Source organism: Rhipicephalus microplus, chromosome 8, assembly GCF_043290135.1.
Source record: "Rhipicephalus microplus isolate Deutch F79 chromosome 8, USDA_Rmic, whole genome shotgun sequence".
Classification (NCBI taxonomy): Eukaryota; Metazoa; Arthropoda; class Arachnida; order Ixodida; family Ixodidae; genus Rhipicephalus; species Rhipicephalus microplus.
Genome location: NC_134707.1, coordinates 47,728,869 through 47,754,040, shown reverse-complemented (window position 1 = coordinate 47,754,040; position 25,172 = coordinate 47,728,869). Strand labels below are relative to the sequence as shown.

Here is a 25,172-nt window from a genome sequence, read left to right as displayed (position 1 = left end):
GGAATTCTCTGGGCTTCAAATATTTTCCTTGTCTGCTGGTCACGATGGCTTAAAAGACCCCTCGTTGTCTAAAAATCTGGAGTGCACCCGCAGTCGCGGTAGTGCACGGCCAAGTGTATCAAGAGTACAATACCCCGGATGAAATTTCGGTGCTCCCTCAGGCTCAACTTTACACACCGTCCCGTCTGACCAATATAAACGCACCTGCTTCATCTCGGCCTTTGTTTTTTTGCGCTATTTAGCTCGACAAGCTATGATTGCGCTGGTGTCGAGCTACGAGCCGCAGAGAAACGAAAAAAATTACGGCATATTCACGGGGTGAATGATGATGAATGGGCGAAGCTCCGGAGGGATTCATCGGTAAACTGTGAATCTTCCGTGTAATTCGCCCAGTCGATCATCATGTAAAGACGTGAAAAACGCTGTGTGTGTATATACACAAATCAACTTTTATTTGTTCTTAGACGATGGATGGCTTGCGATGTCCCTTCGTTATGACGGCTTTATGGTCTGTGAAATGAAGGGAGAGCGGTTCCTGTATAAGATCTCGCGTCTTTCATCAACTACAAGTACCGCTTTCTAGTTTATAACATCTTGCATCTTTTCATCATCAGCTACAAGTACCACCATCTAGTAAACACTACAAGAACTAAACGAGAGGTGGCTACATACAGGAGACGGTACCGCCATCTAGTAAACACTGCAAGAACTAAACTAGAGGTGGCTACATACAGGGGACGGTACCGCCATCTAGTGAACACTGCAAGAACTAAACTAGAGGTGGCTACATACAGGCTACAGGGGACGCACAGCCCACGCCCTAAGGAGCTTCGCCCCTAAAAGATAGTGACGACACATAAGAAGACCATGCGAGAGCAGCGAGGGCGAATGTGAGTGCGGAGACGCTGGTAGGGATGACGAGTACGAGGACACGGCGGACGTTTTCACTGCAACTGAGGTTGGGCACGTCATTGGCGAGGCTGAGGCTGCATTCTTTATGCAGGCTAACGACAACGCCGATTTGAGTGCGAGCGTGGCCTTGGCAAAGGAGGAGGACCAGGCTACCCAACGGAAGCGAAGGCGAATACGGGGAAGCCTAAACCAGCCACAGACGCCATTGACCAGATGATGGCTATGAGAGTGGTGGCCGCTGTAGCAGAGTTCATGGAGCATAGGCCGAAGGCTGCAGTGCCATGGCCAAGAGGGCTACTGCAACTTCCACGAGGGCTACCAGTGTTACTCTTAACGCAACCGTGGACTATGAATCCGCGCACGAACTTTGGAGTAGCCGACTGGCCAACAACAAACGACCTTCCCCCCTCAATGCGGTATTCAGCAAGCGCGAAAAGGAGAAGTCCACCTAGTTCGGCAGAATCGAAAGAGATGCCCTACGCAGACAGTTTTGACTTCAGACATCGTCAAGAGAAGGACGCCGCCAAGAAGGCTTGTGAAGCGACGCCTTTTCTTGGAGAGGAGAAATGTGTGAGGAAGCCCCGACGAGCACACCATAACCACTCTCGCCTGCCTGCGCACAAGCGGTAATAACGCCCATTAGCAAGAGCCAGTGTACATGCACCTGGATGTGGACATGTTTCGTTACGGAACGCAACGGGACGACAAGTGGGAGTTGCCAGTAAAAAACCATGCGGTGTGCGTATGTGCGTGGAGTGTAATTTGCAGGGGCCAGGGTCAGTGGCATCGGCTAATAAGCGTACTTTTTTTGCAAACAGAGACTGTACAGCCAGTGAAGTGACTTTTGTGCGCCCAAAAACTACAACCAAATCGTTCCAGTGAAATGACAAGGCGTTCGATTCCCCCACGGGATTCTCCCCGCCACGAGATAACTGCGTGTAAGCATCTACCCCCCCAACCCCCCGCACGCGAGGAAAAGTACGCGTGGAAGATGAAAGCATCAGCATGCATCGCTAGGTCGTGACGATCTATAGCCTTCATGTACGTGTGTCTCCGTTCTTAGGATGGTGACAACTTCGATCGTAGTTGCTTACGACAGGATAAAACGGCTGCCATTCTTGACGGGCCACTTTATTGTATCTCAGTGGTAGCTCATTTACATTGAAGGTAGGATGGGCTACAACGAGAAGGGGGTGTTTTTTCATATAGCAAGTTCTGAAAGCTCGAGGGTAGTTTTTTGAAGTTAGCTGCTGTTTTGTAGGACAGAAAAAAAATCACAGCATGTCCAAGGAGTGAATGATGAAGAGTGTGGCACAGCGTCTGTTAGTTCGTCCGCGCGTTCGTTCATCCGTGCTTCCGTCCATCCATTCGTTCTTACTTCTGTCCGTGCATTCGTCCACCAATGCGTCCGTCTTTGTGTGCGCCCGTCTGTGCGTATGTCTGTCTGCCTGTGGGTCCGTCAATGCTTGCGTGCGTCCATGTGGCATTCGTTTGTTCCGTCCATGCGCACGTCTGTCTGTCTGTCGGTCCGTTCATTCGTGCGTGCGTGCGTCCATCCATCCGTCCATCTGTCCATCTGTGTTTCCGTACGGACAAAGTTTCCATCGGCCAGAGCAAGTCGGAAGCCGAACAGGCTCCAGATGGTTTTGCATTGCCGCACGCATCATCTTGGCATTTCAACTCCAAAACTTTTGTAGATGCGCTTAGCGCGATGATGGTGTCGTAGCGGAAGCTAGGCCTACGGCATAGTCAAACGCCGCTCATACCACAGCTTGCACACCCGCACCAACATGCAGCTGGTGCAGTACGGCAGAGCAGGAACACTTCACAGTCACACATGACGCTTGTTGCCTTGGGATTAGGAATGGACAACATTGTGTTTTAGTGTGCGGTGGCAAGTGGTGTGTCATAGGCTGACACCACCCTAAAAACGTGGACATGCGCACGTGAAGGCTCCCTAGTGACGATCTGGTGACGCACGCTCCTGGCGGTATCTCGCTGGTAATGTGAAAAACACGATAGTTCTCCCAAGGTCATTCACCAGCGGTGAGTGTTAGATATAAACGAAGCTAGCCATTTCAACGTTGAGAGAGATGCTCCTTCTTGGCGAAGTGGCTAACGCCACGCACTCAAAAGAGAGGTCGGACGTGTGATTCCACGCACCGGAGTCTTTTTTTATCATTTTAATTTCTTGCGTTTTTATATATGTAGATATGTATACATATACGTTGAATGACAGTGGTCGCTAGCGCCAATATAATTGCTACGTCGTCGGTACCAAGCTGGCCAGCGGCCAGTGTGGTTGCGTTGTTTTGAGCATGTGAAACAGGCGTCGTATTCACTGTAATTACGGGCAGTCATTTTGACAGCCATCTCTTCATCTATTTCAACGAGTCGTCGGCATCAAACGCAAAAGACGGGGGTTCCGCCGTCATTTAGCGAGCGAAGAGAAGCTGGAACGAGAGACAGAAAGGGAGAAAAGTTTCCAGTGCACTTTGGTTGGCTACCACATGTCATGTGACACGTCAATCTCTCTCGCGGCTTTTTGAGGTTACCTCTCCACGAGACAGTGGAAAGGAGGCTGCCGCTGCTGTGCCAGAGAGAGAGAGAGAGAGAAAGAGGGACAGCCGAGGTAGCCGGTGCATGCATTGCCAACCTGTTATTTCGTGTTTCTTCTACATTTGTGCGTTTTTTTTTTCGCGTCGAGAAGGAGCTTGGTGCACTGGAAAGACCGAGCACCCGTGTGCGCGCTTTCTTCACGAAGATCTAGCCTAAACCCAGGTGAAAGGTGGGTGTGTTTATATACTTCTTTAGTCTGTTTTCATCCTTCGGCCGTCCATGGTTCTAACACGGCACCAAGTTTGCGAGTAATGAAGAAGCAACCGCTAGTTTTTGCGGGTTGTGTCGTTGACTTCTTTCGCACGTCTGTGCGAATTCTCTACTTGCAGTATGCATTCGAGCGACGTTCATGCATCGTTGGAGTTTACCCAACAACGCCGCCTTAGGAGGTGCTTTCGCACCTAGGCTGAACAACGTGTAGCAATTTTCAGACGTCAGCTCATGTGTAACATACAAAAAAAAGAAAAGTCCTCTTCTTGAGAAAAAAAAAGAAAGAGGCGAGGGTACGAGGAGCATTAGCGCGTGTTTATAGCACTTATCACGCACTTTCGATCGCGATTGAAAGTGCCTAACGGTGCAAGAACCAGAATCAATTGGTCGAGCGAGTTATCATCTTATGTACCTCTGAATACAAGAGTACCTGATGAAGATGTTTTGTAAGCCTTTTTAAAAACGATAGTCTTTCTTGGGGACCTTTGACGGAAAAATTTTGGTCTGTCTGTCTGTCTGTATATTCTCCTGTTTGTCCGTCCTTAAAGATACCTCACACGGCCGACCCCATCCGCAGCGCCCACCAATATTGCTCAAGCTTCAGCGTTCATACTTGTGCGATTGTCAATTACAAAGCAAACATTGCGCATACCTGAGGTACCATTACACCACGTAGATGTTTTTCATCTGGGTCTCGTGGTGCTCAAATGTCATCGTTCGCCTCCACTTCACGCTCGAGGCACTCTAACACAGCACCTCCATAATACCATTCACCGATTTTTTTGTTTTTTGCGCAGAGCATCAAATAAATGTTTTGTTCACTCTCTCCAGATGCAAGACTATCGTCTTTCGACGGCATTTTCAATGCAACATGAAGATCCGGGCCAATTTTTGTTTTTTCTCTTTTGATCAGTTCGTTATAATACTTGCGCTATAAGCTCATGTTGATCATCACTTTTCTGATGAACTAAACAAAGTGGACGATACAGCCGCGAATTCGTAAAATTATACGTCAATGAAAGATAGTTTTTTTTGTTTAGTATTCTAGCTGAAAACTGCATCTCTTTCGCCATTTCTTACTCTGGTTCTTGATCGCTAGATGGTATAAAAGGAAGACGTCGGTATCTGATTGCGATTTGGCAATTCTGCCCTGATTCGCGAATCGCAATCGAAAGGGACCTTATCTTGTAAATGCACACGGAAGCGTATATACGTCGCAAAATAAAGACCAAGATGGGAAAAACATGGCGTGCACTGAGACACATTGTGCCAGGAGCAATCATGTGCGGTGTCTGACAGAACTATTAAAAAAAAAAGTTACTTCCCATGAAACCAGCAGATATCACTTCTTAAAAATTGACAAACTAGAGTTAAGTGCAGCGTTATGGACATGTGCAAGCATTTGAAACACAGTAGTTTTCGGACGACTGTATGAGATGTGCTTGCAAGTTTTTGTCCAAGTTACTGCATGCAACTGTCTAATCGACGTCATTGACAGACTGCAAATAGCTTCAATCGTCTTTGGTTCTCAGGCCTGGTCTAAAAGGTCAACAGACACCTTCTGTCGTAAACGGGTCAATTTCAAGCATATTTGGTCATGGATGACACTGCAACTTTCACACTGCCAAGTGAGGTATGTACTCAATATCTCAGAAGTTTTTTTATTTAGTGAACTTGTTTAACCACTTCTAGTTACGCGTGCATTTCATATGTAAAAATAGACTAGATCCTCAATAATGTCTTCTAAACTAATATCTCAAATTTGATGTAATGGCCAACACTTCCCATGCACCCAAGCCACAGTTGCTTGGCCTCAATGGGAAGAAAGCTTTTATGAAAGTCGAAATGTCGTTTTATTTTTATCTTTTATTTTGTCATGTGTTTCCTCCCCTTCAACTGTGTGTAGGCTTGTAAGATGAAGTGCATTATTAGCTGCTTATGGTAAACAATGCAAGGCGGCCCTTAGAAGTTTGGTTATGATGTGTGATTTGGATAGGTATGTCTGGTTGTTACAATTTTTCTCCCGAGTCTAACTGATTTTTTTCTTGTGAATTCCCAGCATGCAGGTGAAGAGAGCCTGGAGAGGGTACCAGCAACACCTCATCTTGCTTTACATTGGTGAGTATGTCATATAAAATGTTTTTGCTCAAAACATGGCTTGTGTAGCTTAGCTTGCTATTTAAGGCAAAAGTTCTTGAAAGACAAAAATGGAAAACTAGAGATCATGGAGTGTCACTTAAGCAAACGTTCTGACAAGTAAACTTGTCTTCTTCAAGGCTGCAGCCTTCAGAAAGACAAGTACGTTTGTGTAAAGGCAGCCTCGAGCGACAATACATGATCATGAGTTTTCCAAATGAAATATTGTTTTTCTATAGCTTGACTAGATCTGCAAACTGTAATATTTGCAGATGGTAAGAAGGACTTCAGGCAGTCCCAACCTGCTCCACTAATGTATCGCAGGTAGGATGCACTTAAATTTAGGAATAAGGCTACCTTTGAATGCAAAAATGCAGTGTTTTTCCATTTATATGAACAATTATGTTCGCCAGTCACTTTAGGTCTGAAGACCCAGTCAGACAGATTTCTGTCGTATACGTTTACTTTTAAATTGGGCCATTTAACGCATTAAAGGCTTGTCTCATAACATTGTGCCTATGTCAGTAAACTTTGACTACATTCTGCATTTCTATTTCCTTTCGTAATAAAGATGTCTTTTTCAAGAAGCATAAAATAGTTGTTGCTGCACGGCATTGTTTTCTTTTTATTTCTCGTGCAATATCTGTTTCTAAAGCAATTTCAACTGACAGGTGTTATGTGTTTATCTAAGGGTAACACCTGAATCATTCTAAGCCAAGTGTCTCAACCATTTGGTGGCCATGTTAAATGTATTAGGTCATTTCTTATCAAACGTACCCGGTCAGTTTTCGACCATCTCCGATCATGCTAAAGAAAAATTGTGCAGGTATATGTGATTGTGAGAAGTAGTTATGGAGCCATTATATTTTGCAGAAGAATGTTGTGTAGACTAGATGGCACATCAAACTTTAGGCACCCAAGTGAAACAGTGTCACACTAAATACTTTATATAATTTTGCTAGTTCAATCAACTATAACGATCCAGTGTTTGCAGTCATGTCAATCATGTCAAGGTGCTACTATATCAAGACACTAATAGGTTACTCATTTTGTACTTATTTTTTGCCTTGACAAAAAGTTGCAATATGCTGCATGTTTAGCATTTTTTATAAAAGGCACAACTTCTCGCAATACTGTAAGATAATAATGTTTTCTGTTTATATGTTCCAATATTTTCAGCATATGACAAAAACAAGTAAACTCGCTGCACAGAATTTCTGCCTGATGTCCTTTAATTTCATAATGAAGTGTCTGTATCAAAGAAGTTAGTGCAGTTGACACATTTCTGGTGTTTCATTTCTGAAGCCCAAGTACGTGACTGGCATCGTTTCTGGAGCATGGACTTATTTTGTCATTCTATTTCGTTCTTAGGTATAAGGGGCAGATTAACCTGACTAAGCGCTCTGGTAAAGATGAAGTAAGTGGAGTAGCTTGAAGGTGCTCAACCTTCTCAAAATAATTTAAGGAATAAATGTGCCAGTATTCGCAAAACCTTTCCTTGCATATTTTATGCAGTGCTACCCAACTTGAATGACAGTGGCATGGCGACGTAGACTACACCACAATTCATATTGACACAGAATACAGTTGTTCTTATGAGCCGTTATCCACAATGCATTGAGAGTCTGCCACCACATTACAAAGAAAATGCTACATTGATGGTCTAATAATAGTTTTACTTGACAAAGATACAATAAACGACACTAATTAGTAATTGCCTAAATCTAAAACTGACAACTTGCCGTCATTTTGACGCTGAAATGTTGCCAATCGGACTGTTCAGTTGTGTATGGAGTTCACTAAAAAAACGTCAATATGATGAATGAATACCGTCACTTGCAAATGACGACATTAAGTTTTTTCGGTGCAAATGTTCACAGCAGCGTTGGCAGAATGCTGAACCGTTTTCTGCTTTTTACGCAGTGTTTGGCCTGCCTCACCGATCCTGTCACCAACTCGTCCGAATTTCTTCGCCTTGGAAGCAATACCATGAACTACCGTTCTTCGACCAAATTTCGCTACGTGGACAACTCTGGTCCTGCTGGCATGGACGTCCCTATCAGCCTCGCTAGAGATAGCCCTGGCATGTTCGTTGCCTCGTCGGCTGGTGTTCTACGTGCCATCATCTATGATGACGACATCCTGGTTCCTTGAATCGTTGACCAGCAAGGCTCGGAGACATCGTCGGCAAGGCATAAAAGGACATCGTCGACGCCTGCTTTTTTCAGTGGGCGAGTTCATAGACCTTATTGTCTGTGTTAGCAGGATTGTCTTGCGCGGTAATGTAGAATTGAACCTGAGGCCTCCTAAGTTAAACAAGGCTAACACTCATTTACGTGGTTCGTCCTTTCTGATGAGACGGGTAATTTTGATGCAGCGGATGCTGACTGGTCTTCAGTGACTCAAATGCTTACCGAATTAATTAAGGGTCAGCAACGTATATCGCAAGATATAGCTGATATGAAGAAGTATCATAAAGTTGTCAATCCTAGGTTTGATGCTTTGGAGACTCGTGTCTCGGCATTTGAATCTCTTTCCGTCACGCCTTCTACAGCTGCTGGTAACAAAGTGAACAGCGATATTCAGCAGCTACAAATCAAAATCAAGCAACTCTCTATGCGGAACGATGATCTAGAAAACCGATCTCTTCGCAATAATTTGATGCTGCATGGCCTCGCTGAGACACCAGATCAATCCTTTGACCTTCTTCTGTCTAACCTTTCTGAATGGTTCAAAAGAAACCTGCAAATTGATTGCCCTAATATCAAAAGGTGTCTAAGGATTGGACGTAAGCAAGCCGATCGTCCGCGTCCCATTATCATAAAGCTGCTTGACTATCGTGAAAAAACATCTGTCCTTAAAAATGGCTACCAACTTCAAGGGTCTAACTTTCGCGTTTTTAAAGAATATTCATTGCACGTACAAACAATCTGAAAGAGGTTGTGGGAAGCATCACAACCCTTTCGGGATAAGGGCTTCATTGCACGTTTAAGTTTTGATCATGTGTTTATAGATCAAGATATGTACAACTGGAACGATGACACTAACACCCTCATTAGGATTCATTCTCGCCCAGCAAAAGCTTCTTCTAATGTCACCACTAAAGCTCCTTGATGCCTCAGGAATTATCCTAACGAGCCCCTGCGCATCCTAAATGTTAATGCCAGAAGCCTAGTCAACAAGTTCCCAAATTTTCTTTCACTTATCACGGCCCATTCACCGAATAAAGCTGGCGTAACATAAACTTGGTTAAATGAACATATATACGATAGCGAAGTAACACCCCCACGTTTTACAAACATCAGAACTGACAGACGTCATGGCAGGGGAGGGGGTGTCGCACTACTTTTACGGTCTGATCTTAAATTTTTAATTATACCGAGTCCACCTGATACCGAATCTGTGTGGTGCAAGGTCTTTTTTAGAAGCATTTTCATAGTTTTTGGCGTAATCTACCACTCGCTATCATCGAACATAGATCAGCTGTTCGCTTTAACAACTTTTATGCACGAGTGTTTCTTATCTACTTCCAACTCGATCTGCCTGAAAGATTTCAACACTCCAGGTATTTTGTGGCCATCTCTTTCGCTCATAGGCTATGACGTAGAAATTTGCAAAGTTCTGTTAGACTTTTCGCTGTATTTTTGTTTAAAACAGATTGTTGAAACTAACACACGAGGGGATGCAGTTTTAGATTTAGTTTTTGTTCGTCCTTTCCTCTTAGACCATGGTTATGAATGCGAAGTCGCTGATGGTAATTCAGACCACAAGGCTGTTCTAGTATCAACTTCTGTTCCTGTACATACCAACCATTTTGTCTATTCTACATTTCCCCATTTTTCACGAGCCGGTGAAGCGTCTCTTTTTGATCTTTTGTCAGATTCTTTTGATGATTTCGAACGCCTCAGCGAATTTAATGATATTAATTCTCTGGTGGCTTCTTTTGGAAAGACTGTGGCAACTTGTATTGAGCGCTTTGTCCCAATAAAAACGAAAAAGAAAAACCCTCACCTTCCCTGGATATCGCGTGATATACTTCACCTGTCGCGTCGGGTTGCCAGACTGAGACATTTAAAAAGAAATGGTGACACCCTTAAAATAGAGGAATTTAACCTCACCAAAGAAGAACTTCGGATCGAAATTAATTCGTCGAAGGACTTCTATTGCAACGTTACGTTGAAAGATTTTTTCAAAAGCAACCCCAAACAACTTTGGGCTTCTATTTTACCCACTTCAGCTGCCACAAATACAGTTGTTTTAAATAACGTCACCTGCCGTGACCCCTCAACCATTTCTAACGCGTTCAACGAATACCTCTAATTGGTATTCACGACTGACAACTTAGACATCCCTAGCTTTCTCCATGGTTCAAATAACTCAATCAGTGATATTTCCGTATCTCTCGATGGTGTTATGAACCTAATTTTGTACCTGGGAAATAAGAAATCTCTTGGTCCTGACGGCATTCCTAATATTTTTCTTCTTAGATATTGTGAGTGGACGAGCCGCTACTTGACCATAATTTTTCAAAAGTCCTTACGCACTTCAACTGTTCCTTCAGCTTTAAAATTAGCGAAAATTCTTCCTACGCATAAATCTGGCAGCAAGCAGCCACCATTAAACTATCGCCCAATTTTATTAACGTCTCAATCAAGTAAACTTTAAGAGCACACAATCTTTGCGCATATCATGAGGTTTCTTGAAAATAATAACATCCTAAGTAATGCCCAGCATGGTTTTCATCAAGGTTTCAGTACAACAATCCAGCTTGTAGAATTTTCTCATCACATTTTGAATGCTATAGACTCCGGTTACCAAATTGATGCAACTTTCATCGACTTTGCAAAAGCATTCGGCTCTGTTACACATTCCAAACTTCTGCGCAAACTTCACACTGTTCTTAACAATTATTCCTTAGTTGACTGTATTGCTAGCTTTTTAAACAACCGTTCTCAGTTTGTTTCTTTTAATTCCTCAAACTCGTCTGTTGTGAATGTTTCAACCGGAGTTTCTCAGGGTTCAGTCCTGGGATTACTTTTGTTCTTATTGCACATAAATGATTTGCCCAATTGTGTGCCTGCGAAAATCCGCCTTTACGCTGATGACTGTGTCCTATATCATGTAATTAATACCAATGATCACCACAATTTGCTTAATGGTTTTTTTGCACAATTTTGCAGATGGTGTGACACATGGCGAATGAACATACACTTTACTAAAACAGTTGCTCTTTCCTTCTGTAAACGCAGCTCCGTTTCGTTTTTCGATTACTCCTTCAATGGCTCCTCTCTGTCACGTGTGTTCGAGTATAAGTACCTAGGCCTCATCTTCACACCCAATATTTCTTGGTCTAGCCATATCGAATACTCTTGCAATAAAGCTTCGAAGAAACTGGGCTACCTAAATCGTACAATAAAAGATGCTCCATCCGAAACAAGGTTGCTAACGTATAAATCGCGCATCCGGCCCTTCCTCGAATATGCCTGCCTCGTATGAAACCGTCATAAAAAATCGGAAATCAGCACACTAGAATCCGTTCAGGAGAAAGCCATCCGTTTCATTTTTCGTCGTTACGACTGGAATTTCTCACCCTCCTCTCAACTTGCTACGCTAGGTCTGCTAACCCTGTCTGAGCGACGCGAGTTCGAATGCCTAAAGTTGCCGTATATCTTGTTAATACCCCACGCTACGCATTAACTGATGAATATCTGTCTCCTGATAAACTGAAACGCACAAGTAATAGCCACAAACTCAACCCGACACCATTCCATCCACGTACTAACATATTTAAATTCAGCTTTTTTCCGCTAACTATAGAAAAATGAAATGTATTGCCTGGGTCAACTAGATCATTGCCTTTAGAAGACTTCTTGCATGAATGTATTGATTCGCGATTTGTTTATTAGGAGTTGTGATTTCTTGCATGAATGTATTGATTCGGAATGTGTTTATGAAGAGTTCTATTCCTGTTTGTTAGGAGTTGTATTCTTGTGTGTGCTGATGTATGGCAAACCCACTCCTGTGATAGCCCAATTCAGGCTGCAGTATGTAAAAATAAATAAATAAATAAACTTGACAGTTTGCTTGCATTGTGAAATGACGGAAAACATGTCAAAATGACAAAATTGCGCCGTCATTTGAAAACGACGACCTGTCGTTATTTTGACGGCCATAAGCTTGGAAATAGAGCTGCCGTTATATTCAGCGTCGTTTTGACAAAAGTTTTTTTACAGTGTACATTTTGTTTCTCAGAAAACAATGTTTGCTGGTTAAGGTACCGTTCGAATTGTCCAGTCCACGTGTGAACTAATGTGAAAAATACAGCGTGTTGGCGAGCACTTATGGGAGGCAGACTGAACCAGCATGTGGCTGCTGGTAAGCACGGCGTGAACCCGGACGGTGAGCCATCTCACTTGTGGGAAGTACATCGCTCCGAAAGGGACAACAAATAGCGGATGCGTATTTTTGATCAGCGTCTCAAATAACAACGACAAAAACTTCACAGGAGATGCTTTCTGTGATTGCCAACAGTTCATCACATAGCCGTTCTCCTCGACAAGACCCAGCGACGCCGTCTGTAAGCAGCAAGTAAAGAAGTGACACAGCTCTGTTTCAAAAGCATTCCCTAATATGTGCTGGTACTGTGTTTGTGCACTGCTGCTGTAAGAGTTAATGAGCGGCCGTGGCTTGTTAACGTCCACGTATATTTTGTGGCTTCTGCATCAACAGTGCCACGGTCGCTGCATAAAAACGAAGGTGTGGTCTGTTGTGTCTCGCCACCGTCTACGGACAGGTGCTTTTCCGCTGAGTTAGCAGTTGCGGCCGCTTTTTAGGTGAGGGCGCTGAAACTCTATCTATAATAGCGGGCGACACTTCGTGTTAAAATGTTGTTGCATGAGGTGTTTTGCCTGTCCGTGTGCTTCTTTATGTGCTTTTTTATCTTGTTTTTTGTATGTAGTCATATCTGGGTGTACCTTGCCTCATGTTTCCGGTGATCGAGTACGAATCTTTGGTGGGAGCGTGTGTGTCTGACGGCATTTTTAGGGGTGTGATGCCGCAAAGCTGTTGTGTGGTGCTGTGCAGCTTGAACGCGAAAAAAAAAGATAGTACTGTGAAGCAGAACGTATTACCCTGCGATCTACAGTGTTGACAAGCATATCAGAAAGCATAGTACTTGGTACAGATCACTTATCTTTGTCATAAAAAAGTGGTTTGTCAACCGCTGCCCACCACTTCAAGACGACTGCATCAAATTACCGTGCCAATCGTTCCCTTCATAAGCGCGAGCAATGAAACAAGAACAAAAGTGACATAATCCGTACAGTGCGAGTGGAGTTACGATGGTCTGTCGCATGCTGCAATTGCACTATATCTTCTCTCATCCCTACGAAAGCGTTGGAAGCTGAGCAAGGAGGGGTGGCAGGGAAAAGAAAGTACCGCGCCTCGTGACCTTGAGCACTTTTTTTCTTCGAATGCACGGCTTTCTCAGTGGGATTGCGCGCGCACGCGTGGACTAGTAGCGGCCTCCCGTGGCTATCTCGGTAACTTGATTTTTCAGTCACCGATGCACAGACGACTTTTCGCTCACCACCAACGGGACCGACGCTGGCGGCGTGTTTTCTGCGAGACAAGCTCTTTAACTCCATCGCGTTAAAAGGCACCCAAGGCGTGACCTTTACCTCTGCACACGTGACAGCCCAGGCAAACCGAGAGGATTTGAGACATCGTAGCGTGGCCTCCTTTGCGGTGACTGAATCAGAAGAAGAGCCAATGAGCCGAAAACTTTTCTTAAGGTTGTTGCTGTGGTACGTGCTATGCGCCGTACGATTTGCGCCACTACGCGCCAAAGGAGCCCGCTGTTCACACACAAAGAAAAAATTGTGACACATCGCGTTCGTCCTGTGCGTGTATGTGTTTCATGCGTCTTTCTGTCTGACCAGTGTGCTATGTATCGAGTTGTGACATTTGCAGTCCGCGCTCGCCGGGTACATGCTGTTTTCGTGCCTGCTTTCTGCTTTATGCAATGCTGCAGGTATTGAGCTGCTCTCTGTTGTTTGCGTGAGGTTACAATTTGTTGCTGTAGCATTCACTCCTACACCCTTCTGGCAAAATCACGAAAGATGAATGCTCGGCTGGCTTTGTGAACACATGTTTCACTTTCGCGTGATATCGATGCCCAGACAGAGCCATTAGCCATGTTTTGTTTTGCATCTTACATTTACGCGAGCAATGATAGCTTTACTTCTAAAAATTCTTTTCAAATAGAACTTCTTATTTGCTTTTGTTAACAACGAAACCGTGCAGTCAGCCATAGCTTTCGAAAACTAGCGGTAGCGTTTTGCACTATGGTAAACTGTGTGCAAAACCAACCTCCATCATGTCAACTTTTGCAGTCTTTTGTGACACACCACCACAATTCAGACATATTATGATCGTTGAGGTTAGATGACCAGGGAGTTGTGCTCACTGCATAGCTGCCAAGTCAAGTCGGGATCGCACCGAGTTTTTTTTAGCTATCCTTGTAGGTGCGACGTGCATAGTTTTGCTTATTTTGATTGCCATAAATTTCATTTTTTTCCTCCTTAGCTGTTTCGTAATCTTAAGGTTTGAAATTAGCTAGTCCCTTCATCTCTTCTAGTGAAACTGTATTTATATCTTTATACGCTTTTATGTCTGTAGTTTAATTAAATCAATAAAACATGAGCAGTTGCCTTCATCTTGTACATTCCAACATTTTTAGATTCTATAAGTTTGGTAAATTCGCGCGGTAGCAGCAAGAATAAGCAACCCCTTTCCTTATCCCGCGGAGTGGCGGCGCTACGGTCTTGTTCGGATTGACTTTAGTTCGGATTGCTGAAGAAGCATAGTCTGCTTTTTGTGCATACAGAACAGCAAGGTGGTCGTATTTGCACAAATGAATTTTAGCTGAACTAGCTTGATAGGGACTGAGCGAATACTACTTAGTTTTAAGGATCACGCCAGTACCTACTTATTATTGAATTAATTTCGTAACTGTAATAAATAGCGTTCATTCATGACTGTTGCGGTTGGTTGTAAGTGCGAGAGGCTGCGGTTATTCTTGACTATACTTGAGTTACACTTGACTGGCTGGTAAACACTTTTGAAAACCATGTTTTTATTGCGCGAACGGCGTTCCTAACTTTTTTTACCGAAAATTGGTGGCCTAATTGCCATTGTTATGCAGAATGTTTAATGAAGCTTGGTTCGTTTTTTTTAAAGACGACCGTCGTTCTTGGGGACGCTCGACGCAAAAATTTTGGTCTGTCTGTCTGTCTGTCTGTCTGTCTGTCTGTCTGTCTGTCTGTCTGTCTGTCTGTCTGTCTGTCTTTCTGCTGTCTGTCTGTCTGTCTGTCTGTCTGGCTAACTGTACATCTGTCTGTTTGTCCACTTTTAACAGCACCCGGCACTTGCAAACGACCGTCCCCGTTCGCAGCGCCCACTAAATTTGCTCAAGATTAAGCGTTCCTACTTGCGCGATTGTCTATTGAAAAGCTATTATTGCGCATGTATGGGGCACCATAGCAACCCCGATATATTCTGCATGTGCGTCTTTAACTAGAAAAGGCATACACAAGTAATTCTAAGGACCGTAGCGCTTATCACGCAGCGCTCACCATGGTACGCTTGCACGAAAAGGCGAGTGTTTCCAACGCTTTGCTAAGACGAGATGGTGGTGGCATCTACCCGCTGCCTTGCGTTCTATACCCTGTCACCTTTGAAACGGGCGCCACGCGCTTCGTCTTCCAAGATAAGTGCCAGATGACGCTCATGTCTCACGTGTAACGTGACTTGATGCTATCCTTCACCTCCGCTGCACGCTCTAGGCACTGTAACGCAGCACCTCCAGAATACCATTAACTAATTTTCGGGCGCAGAACCTCAAATAACTGTTTTTTCCCTCTCATCGCACGCAAGGCTATCGTCTTTCGACGACATTTGCAGTGTAACATGCACATACGGGGCCAATTTTTTGGTTTATTTCTTTTTCTCGCTTTGTTCGTGCTTTGTGTTATAGCATGGGGGACACTATCCTTCGTGAGCCATTGTGAAGCACTAAGTGCTCTTCCACACGTCTTGTATCGTCAGGGCATGTGCTGCGGCAGAAATGCAGAAGATTGAGTTGCTCTGATAGCCAACGTACATTTCAGGTTATGAATGCAACCGTGAAAAGCCGATACTTTCTTATTGTGAGTTTATGGGTGATCATATAAACCATGTTTGCAGTATATACAAGAATACCAAGCCTTTTCCTTGAGCTTAGGGCAAGAGCGAAGCATTCTCTTGCCACCATAGATTTGTTGGTGATGTAAGTGGTGCTGTTTTCAATAACTTAAAAAAGTCTATAGTGATACAATCGACATTCCAGGACTCTATCGTGCGCTCCATATCGAAGCAAAGAAACAAGTGATTTTTCTGAATATTATCTTCCATTGTAATAAACGCCAGCAACTTCATCAACGTATCCGTTTCCTGTGTTTACGTCACACACATCGCCGCCACTTCCCGACACACGATCGTCATGCTTCACTCTTCCATTCATCATTAGAGTTTTCCCGTTGAGCTTTGGGGCTGTTAGATTAAACAGGTGTGCAGGAATGTTCGGAAAATTTTGGGAAACAGCACGCGGCTTTGTTGTCTACCGACCACGTGGAACATGCGCCCTGTTAACACCAAACATGTGCCAGAAGAGAGAAATCAAGCTCTCTACTTTAATATGTAGGTCTCAATTGTAGGTCTTGAGTGTCACTTGGAAAATTCTTTTGTCGAATGGCAGTTTTCCACGCTTTTAAAGCTGCAGAAAAATTTGAAAGTTTGAAGATGTTCTACCGATCATTCGCCTTCTTAGCATATTCACTTCGACAGCACGGCGCGCTGTGGGTAAGTATGCTTACTCTCTTGAACTTCTTAACTTGACCCCGCTTTATCATCACGTAACATCCCCGAAATATATTTTGCTAATGTCGCAGTATATCTTTAGGCACGCGCTGTGGTTCACTCTCCAAGCAAACACCATCAAAAGTACTTGACATTGCAGCTTGTTACGTAATAGTCAATACTCACAAAAAATACAAAGTTGTGTCACCTTCAGTGCAACACTTTCCAACTGACATGACCTGAAAACGTTGATACATGTTTCTGCCGCAATACTCTTGAAGAACGTTAAAATAGGTTCAAGTCAACGCAAGAAACACTTTCATTTCATCTAAGAGACTTCAATTTATGTGATGATATTTAACCGCAGTTCAAAACACCAATTCAAGCCTCCTTGCCTTGATTGGCATAATTGACCATTCGATTAACCTAATTATTCTTAAAGTTATCACCCTTCACTTCCCGTAAGGTGCGCACTATTGAGTAACTGTTAGGTATCAACTGCGTGGTGAGTTTATAAAGCTGCTTTTCAGCTTTTTTACATAAGCACTTTTATATCATCACATCAGCTCCGTTCACCAACAAAAACACGTAATTGAAAGGGCTGCCTCGGGAAACGCTAGACTTAAATCAATGATTCGGGTAACTTCTTCAATAAAAAGGACAATTTAGCATATAAGTGGCTTTTAAACGTAGAGTTATCACAAAGAACTATTGTTAAGCAAGGTCCTCTGGCGTATGTCCACAAAAAAAGAACGAGTCGTCCAATACACGACGTAAAAGCCATCTTCAAGAAGCACAGCGTCCAACCACCGTCGCATCCGTCATAATTCAATTGAAAACACCAGCATGGTGCTACTATAGTAAAAATTAGGCGTCCGTAAGACAGATCAGTGTACGAGAATTTTCGAAGGTGGCATATGTCCAGCCATTGTGTAGGTTTAACGTTAACGCGAAGACAAATACATAAAATAGGTGAGCTCAGCTTTCAGAATTTATTTTTATTCCTTGTAGGGTAGTTCTCGATACCCTCTTTTATCTGGAACGCATTCTCCGTTGATGCATATCTGAGAGAAAAATCAAAAGAAGAACCAATATAAAGTGATGCGCACAATAATAACATTGCGGAGAATAATGCTGGCTGTAAACAAATGTGAGCCCTTTATTTAATCAGGAGGGGCTGTTTCTGTCTCTATTTTTACTGGCAAACACAGGAAAAATGGTAAAATGGTGTTTTTGTTCATTTTAAATATTGTGTATATAGATAATTGTCATAGCATTACAACAAAACGCTTCAGATAATGTCTCCTATACGTTCCTTGGCTTCATTAGCCGTTTCACTTGATTGAAAAACTTTAGGATAGCCTGTTTCTGTTCATCATGGGTACATGCTATAGTATTTAAGAGAGCGGGAAGAAAACAACCATGGCTGAGCAGCCGAACAGATGCATCATGTCACCTTAACGCAATAGCTATAAAGAGCACTGTTCACAGACATTTTAGCGTCGGCATTAGCGTCTTTGGTTGCGAGCAGAAGTTTATTATCTTGCACAAGACCGAAAAGTCGATAAATATGAATAAAATCAATTAAGGATTTTTTGGTCAGGGTGTGGACTGTACAAAGGTTTCCTACATGGCTAGAAAGTGTTCAACCAAAGAGGAACAAGGTTTGTTGAAACCACTTTGGGAAAAACAATACTATATTGTCACGGGCCCCGCCGCGGTGGTCTAGTGGTTAAGGTAGTCGGCTGCTGACCCGCAGGTCGCGGGATCGAGTCCCGGCTGCTGTGGCTGCATTTCCGATGGAGGCGGAAATGTTGTAGGCGCATGTGCTCAGATTTGTGTGCACGTTAAAGAACCTCAGGTGGTGGAAATTTTTGGAGCCCTTCACTACGGCGTCTCTCATAATCATATGGTGGTTTTGGGACGTTAAACCTCACATATAAATCAATTGTCACAGGGTCGTGAGGCAGACGAAGGGAGCAAACCCGATGGTCAGATGAAACTGTTTAGTTGGCTAAAGTTGTGGCCAGGTGAAAGAAAAGTCAGATAAGACCGAAACACTGGTACCAATAGCAGCGAAGAGAGCGTCGGTTGCCGATCAACTGACAAGCGCTTACTGTGTCGACATTTATACACTTTCAAATAAATACAGTAGATTTATCACTAGCAGCCGCGTGGGTGTTAGATTTATCTGTGATGTTCGCAAACTGGTTGTACACTTGACGAAATCTTCTGCTACTGTCCTGAACCTTGTCGAACACTGCATGCTGGTGTGGTTAGCGCTGAGAATTACTAACAGTGAAAAGGGGCTATGGCAGAATATAAGGAAGGAATGTGGCATCACCTCTTTAAAAAAATCTATCGTCCTGATGCTTTAACAAAAGATGATAGCACAATAATAACGTAAAAAAGATAAGCTATCAGTTCGCGCCAAAAAATTGGCAGATACCAAGTACAGTGGGAATCGATTATATGGAAAGGATGAACAAAGAACGTTGAATAGTCACTTTAAAATCAAAAATACGTTACGAGGCGGCTGTAAATTATGTCGTACATGGCTTTTATGTTATGATTTTAATGTCTGGACGTATTATTTACCATCGTCGTCTATTCACGTCACGTTATACCAAATTTAGTATATATGAAGGTAACGAAAACGCTGCAAGCACGCTATGGGCATACTCTGTACTCATGTTCCACACGAAAACTGTCATGGTTATCATGCTTAGACGCGTCATTTACCTTCGTTATTCACTCACGTGGCGTGGTAGCAATATTCGTATATTTAAAGCTAACAAAATGGCCGCGACCACATGATGAGTGTGGCATGTAGCCATATTGTTACCTAACAGGCATGTCATAATTATCATGTTTGGATGTGTCATTTACTTTCGTCATCCGTTCGCGTCACATATTAAAAATTTGGTATACGTGAAGCTAGCCAAACAGCCACGAGCGCATCTTGAGCTTGGCATGTAATATTGTTCTTACATGAGACGTATCTCACGATTATCATGTTTGCCCCACTCATTATATATATATATATATATATATATATATATATATAGCTTCGTCATCCATTCACGTCCCGTAATACCAAAAATGGTATATGCAAAGGTAGCGAAACGACCGCGAGCGCACCATGAGCGTGGCATGTAGTCATGACTTACATGGTATGCATTTCATGATTTTCGAATTAAGGTCTGTCACTTATGTTCACACCAAAACGTGGCCACCGGGCTGGTATTCTAGAAAGCTTCGTGGAAGATTGTAATGGTGGCTGCAAGTCGCCTGTCGGTTCAATATGTGGAGGCGGACGAGTTGTCTGGCTTCTTCGGAATGCCGCAGTTAGACGGTGACGTCGACGTTTTCTTCGTGAGCGACATTGGACAGCATAACGTCCAGCGTCGTTGCCAGGTTTTTTTCTGTAGACCAACGTGTATGACGTCATCCACGCCATCTGCTGCACGGTCATACTGTATGCGAAACTCAAGTACAGAAGGTTGGTGTCCTACGTCTTGTGTTCGACGTCGGCGTTAATGGCCTGCATGTTGGCGATGTTCCTGTTTAGACGCTCGGTGAGGCGATTTGTTTGTAGGTCATACGCCGTTATCCGGCGGTGCCTTGTCTGCCTGTATATCATGATTGTTCTGAGTCAGATCAGCAGTAAACGCCGTACATATCTGGCAATGATGACCTCTGCGGTGCCATGTCGATTAACGATGCTCTCATTGAAGTGCTTGGCTACCTTGGCGGCACTGCCTTTAGGCAGGGCTCTTGTGGTCAGTAGGTGAGGTGGTCAGTAGCTACGATAATTTATTATTTCCGTAAGTCGACTTTGGGAACGGCCCTAGGAGGACCATCGCGATCCGCTGAAATGGTTGCCGAGGAGGCTCGATTGGATGGAACAAACCTACTGGTCTTGTGGGTGGCATCTTTCGTCACTCACAGTGTCGGGACGTTCTTATGTAGCGGGAGACGTCGGCGGCAAGGCGCAGTCGATCGTACTTTTCCTTTAGTCTTGCGAGCATGCGGTAAAATCTGAAATGTCCAGCCGGCAGGTCGTCGTGTAGAGCCTAATAATTTCCGGTCGCATTGCCGAAGGTACGACGATTAGGTGGCTGGCTCGGGCTGGAGAGAAGCTCTTCTATTCGGGGACGTCCTTTTCAGGAAAAATAACGCCAGTCCTCACCCGAATACTTTTGGGACGACGGTGGTCCAGCCCTCAAGGTATTCCGATAGGCCCCTCGTTCCCGTTTGGCTCACTGTCGCTCTGTAAAGTCATCGGCAGTTATGGTTCCTAAGAAGCACTCATCATCCTGGTCGTCCTGGTATGGCAGTTTGACGGGCTCGCGAGATAGACAGACGGTGTGGAAGTGTTTCTTTCCTAACTTTTACTCGACGGTAATGTCGACCCACCAATCTTGAGTGGTACAGGTTTCATTTTATTTGAGTGGCGTCACCAGCGCGTGACATGGAAACCACCTACGTGACTTTCCTACGTGGGCTGCTTTCAAAACGCACGTGGCGGAAGTATTCAGGCACCCCTTTGTTCGCAAGCTTCGCTACGAGCAACGGTTGCGTGGCCGGGCAGCAAAATGGTGAAACATTTACCAGCTACATTGAAGGCGTTACCGACCAGTGTAACCGCGTTGATGTCGCAATGAACGATGCCGACAAGATCAGGCATATCTTGGAAGGAATTGAAGACGACGCCTTTCAGATGCTGCTGGCAAAGAACCCATCCACATTGTCTGAACTTATCAATCTTTGCCAAAGTTTTGATGAGCTGCGAAAACTACGCACAGCGACGCACCACTCTCATCTACAGGCGACTTCAACGTCGGAATTGGCGGTTGCTTCTGACAACTCATCTCTGCTGGTACAGATTAAAGATTTCGTTCGTGAAGAGGTCACTCGCCCACCCATATGATCGCGTCGGCATTGACTTGTTCCGGCCTCTTCTATGCCCTCACACTGGCAACCGCTGGATATTCGTCGCCGTGGATCCCTTGACAAGATACGACGAAACCGCTGCATTACCTGCCGCAACAGCCAAAGACGTTTCCTCGTTTATTCTACGCAGCTTTATTCTGCGCCACGGCGCCCCTTGTGAACTGCTCAGTGATCGGAGCCTTGTATTTCTCCGTGTTGCAATCCCTCCTATCCGAATGCACAATTATTCACCGCACCACTGCCGCATATCACCTACAGACAAACGGATTAACGGAACAATTTAATCGAACTCTGTGTGATATGTTGTCAATGTACGTTGCGTGAGACCACTGCATTTAAAATATTGTTCTCCCGTTTCTCACATTCGCCTACAGCACCGCATCTCAAGCCACCATGGGATTCTTACCATTCTTCCTGCTATACGGCCGTGATCCCACTAGCACTGTTGATGCAATTCTACCATATCATCCAGACGTTGACGACTACTAGGCTGTGTCTGTGGTGACTCACCACGCCGAGAAATGCCAACAACTGGACCGTTCTTTCACGCATGACCAACAGTGTTGTCAAAAACAGCGTCACGAATCCTATATCTCTCCTGACGCATTCACTCTCAACTCTCTCGTGTGGCATTGGGTTCTGCCACTTGCTGTTCCCGACCTTTCGTCCAAGCTTCTTCCAAACTATCATGAACCCTAACGCGTGGTTGCGCAGACATCTTTTGTTAATTATGTGGTTGAAGCCGTAACGCCATCTACCGACCTTCGTCGTTGGGGACGAGAAACAGTCCACATTAACCATCTCAAGCCGTATTATGACCCTGTGACATCTCTCTAGGTCGCCAGGATGGCTACCTCTCGATACCGGGGATTATTGTGAGGAAGAAGATAGACACATGCGGAAGCGCATTGCCATCGCCTGGCTCGCTCGGCTGTTCGCTCCCTGGCTACGCTTTTGCAGCTGCGGCTTCTATCTTCTCGGTCGCTGTGTACCTCGTTAAACTCCCGTAACACCTTAACAAATGGTTTCAGTAGAGGGAAGGAAAAAACTTTGACTATTCCCAGATGACGGCAAGGCACTCCTTTTTCGTTGTGGAATATTTGGCATCGGCCTTCGATTTCGAAAGGCCAGCGTAACTGACGACCTTTTCCAGGAAATCAGTCCTGTGCACAAGAACGGCGTCGAGTTCTACGTTGCTTTTACATTTGTGTACTTCTGTTCCGGCGAATTCATGGAAATGCGCAAATATCGGAGGTGTTTGCATGTGTTGTTTAAGTTCCTGAAAGGCTTCTTCTTCTCCCTTTTTCCGCCTAAATTCGACGTTGCTTATTATTAGATTAATTAGCGGCTTGGAGTTATGTGAGAATCTCGTGACGAAACACCTCTCATAGGCGCACAGTCCGAGAAATCGGTGTATCATCTTCTTGTCGGTCGGTGGCGGGAAATCGGTGATGGCAGCCATTTTGCGCAGGTTGGGACAGGCTAAAACATTTGCTAATAACGTGTTCCAAAAAGAAGAGCTCCTCGTACACGAAGCGACATTTTTCTGGCCTCAGGGTGAGTTCAGAGGCCTTGATAGCTTGAAGTACTGCTTCAAGGCCCCGGAAATGCTCCTGGATGCTCTAGGAGAACACGAAGACGTCACTCAAGTAGACGAGGCCAGTTTGGCATAATCCAGCTAGCATGGCTGAAACGTCGCAGACCCCGAGAAAAGACTAAACGGCATGACCTTTGACTACAAGAAGACGTCTGGTGCGATAAAGGCAGTCTTCTCTCAATCTGCTTCATTGACCTTGATTTGCCAATAGCCGATCTTGTGGCCCATCGATAATAAGTACTCATCGCTATGGAGTCGGTTCAAGGCGTCATCTATATGTGGAAGACGGTACACTCCTTCTTAGTGATGTCGTTAAGGCGGTGATAATCGACGCAAAAATAAAAGTTTCCGTCTTTCTTCGTCAATATTACCAGGAGTGATGCCAACGGACTGAAGGATGTCGTCACGTAGAATTTCATTGACTTGTTTCTTTACGACCTCAGGTCTGCCCGTTGAAACTTGGTGCGGGCTCTGTCGGAATGGCCGAGCACTTTTTTCTATTATGATACAATCTTTGGTGAAAGCGCTTTTCAAATTCTTCATGACTACGAGAAGCAGCCCTTGAATTGAAAAAGCATGGCTTTGAGCTGGTCTTGCTCGCGCCACGGAAGGCTCGGGTTGACGCCAAAATCTGGCTGGGGACCTCGATTAGACGAACCAGCTTCGGCAGCATCGAAAAGAGTGAAAGCATTGCTGGCATCCACGAATTCATCGGTGTGGGCGACCATCTTATCAACGTTAAGGTGCATATAATCGTGGCTTAATTTTGCCAGCACTACTTTTCTTTCACCATCACGAAGTTCAGCTACGCCTCTTGCAACGGAAATCTGACGGTTTAGGAGCAAGTGCTGATTGCCCTCATTTACGCCTTCAAGGTTTCTGGCTTTTTCGGGGCCGGCGCAAAAGACGCTGGAGAAAGGTGGCATGGTGATCCGGTCTTCTATCAGATTGAATGCGTTATTTTCCGTCATTGTATAGGGCGGCAGCCTTTTCTCTGAGGTAATTATTATAGATAAAGACCCAAGGTCGATGACGGTGCCATAATGACTTAGGAAGTCCATCCAAAGCATCACGTCCTTTGAGCACTGTTGTAACATAAGAAGGTCGCAGGAAAGTCCGGTTGTTCATTGTGGCTCACGCTGGGCAATCTCCGACTGCTGTTATCATATGGACCCCAGAAGTCTGGATTTCGGGATCATTCCAAGCAGTCCTTACTTACGTGAGCTTGGCGGCGAACGGTTCAATGACGATATATTGGTCAGTGCTATTGTCGACGAGATCACCGTTGATGAAAATGTCCAGTTCGCTTGTTGGCGCTGTGCTACGGTCCTGACGTCTGGTCACGGCTACGACGATTGGTACCACTATTTTGACGTTGCATCATCAGGTCTTCTGGCCGCAATGTTTTGACGTCGGGACTACGTTAAGATAGCGGCAGGTTCTTGAAGTTCTGTTACAGTGTCGTCATCAACAGCAAAGGATCTTCGGCAGTTCAACGAACAGCAACCGCACCTCCGTCGAATGCTGCCTTTAGTTTTCCGGGTATAGGGCCCCGTGGAATGACTCCGAGTAGGGCTCGTGCACTGGTGGCGTTGTGGTGACAGGTAGGGTCTGGCGAAGGTGAACGGTAAGGTCATCGGGGTGTCCACTGCGCTCCTGCGAGGCAATTGGCGTATTCTTGAGGTCATTCGACCCCCTGTGGACACGGCGCGTTCACGTCAACACCGCGTAGCCACCTTTGTTGGTACTAGCAGTGGTGGTAGTTCGGGCCAGTTTCCCCGCAGAGCTAGCATAACTGGTGGTGGTCATGAGCGCGCCAAACGCTGGTCTTTCTCGGCGTGTAATC

The 25,172-nt window shown here is 44.7% G+C and overlaps 1 protein-coding gene across 1 annotated transcript in view; it reads right to left on the bottom strand.

Moving 5' to 3' along the window:
* Positions 1-17,751: 17,751 nt before the first annotated feature.
* LOC119164438 (venom metalloproteinase BumaMPs1) overlaps positions 17,752-25,172 on the bottom strand; it is a 55,258-nt gene continuing 47,837 nt past the window's right edge. The window contains exon 14 of the mRNA XM_075871741.1: positions 17,752-17,837. Coding sequence (XP_075727856.1) covers positions 17,772-17,837 — 66 coding nt within the window. The 3' untranslated portion in view covers positions 17,752-17,771. The remainder of the gene's footprint in view (positions 17,838-25,172) is intronic.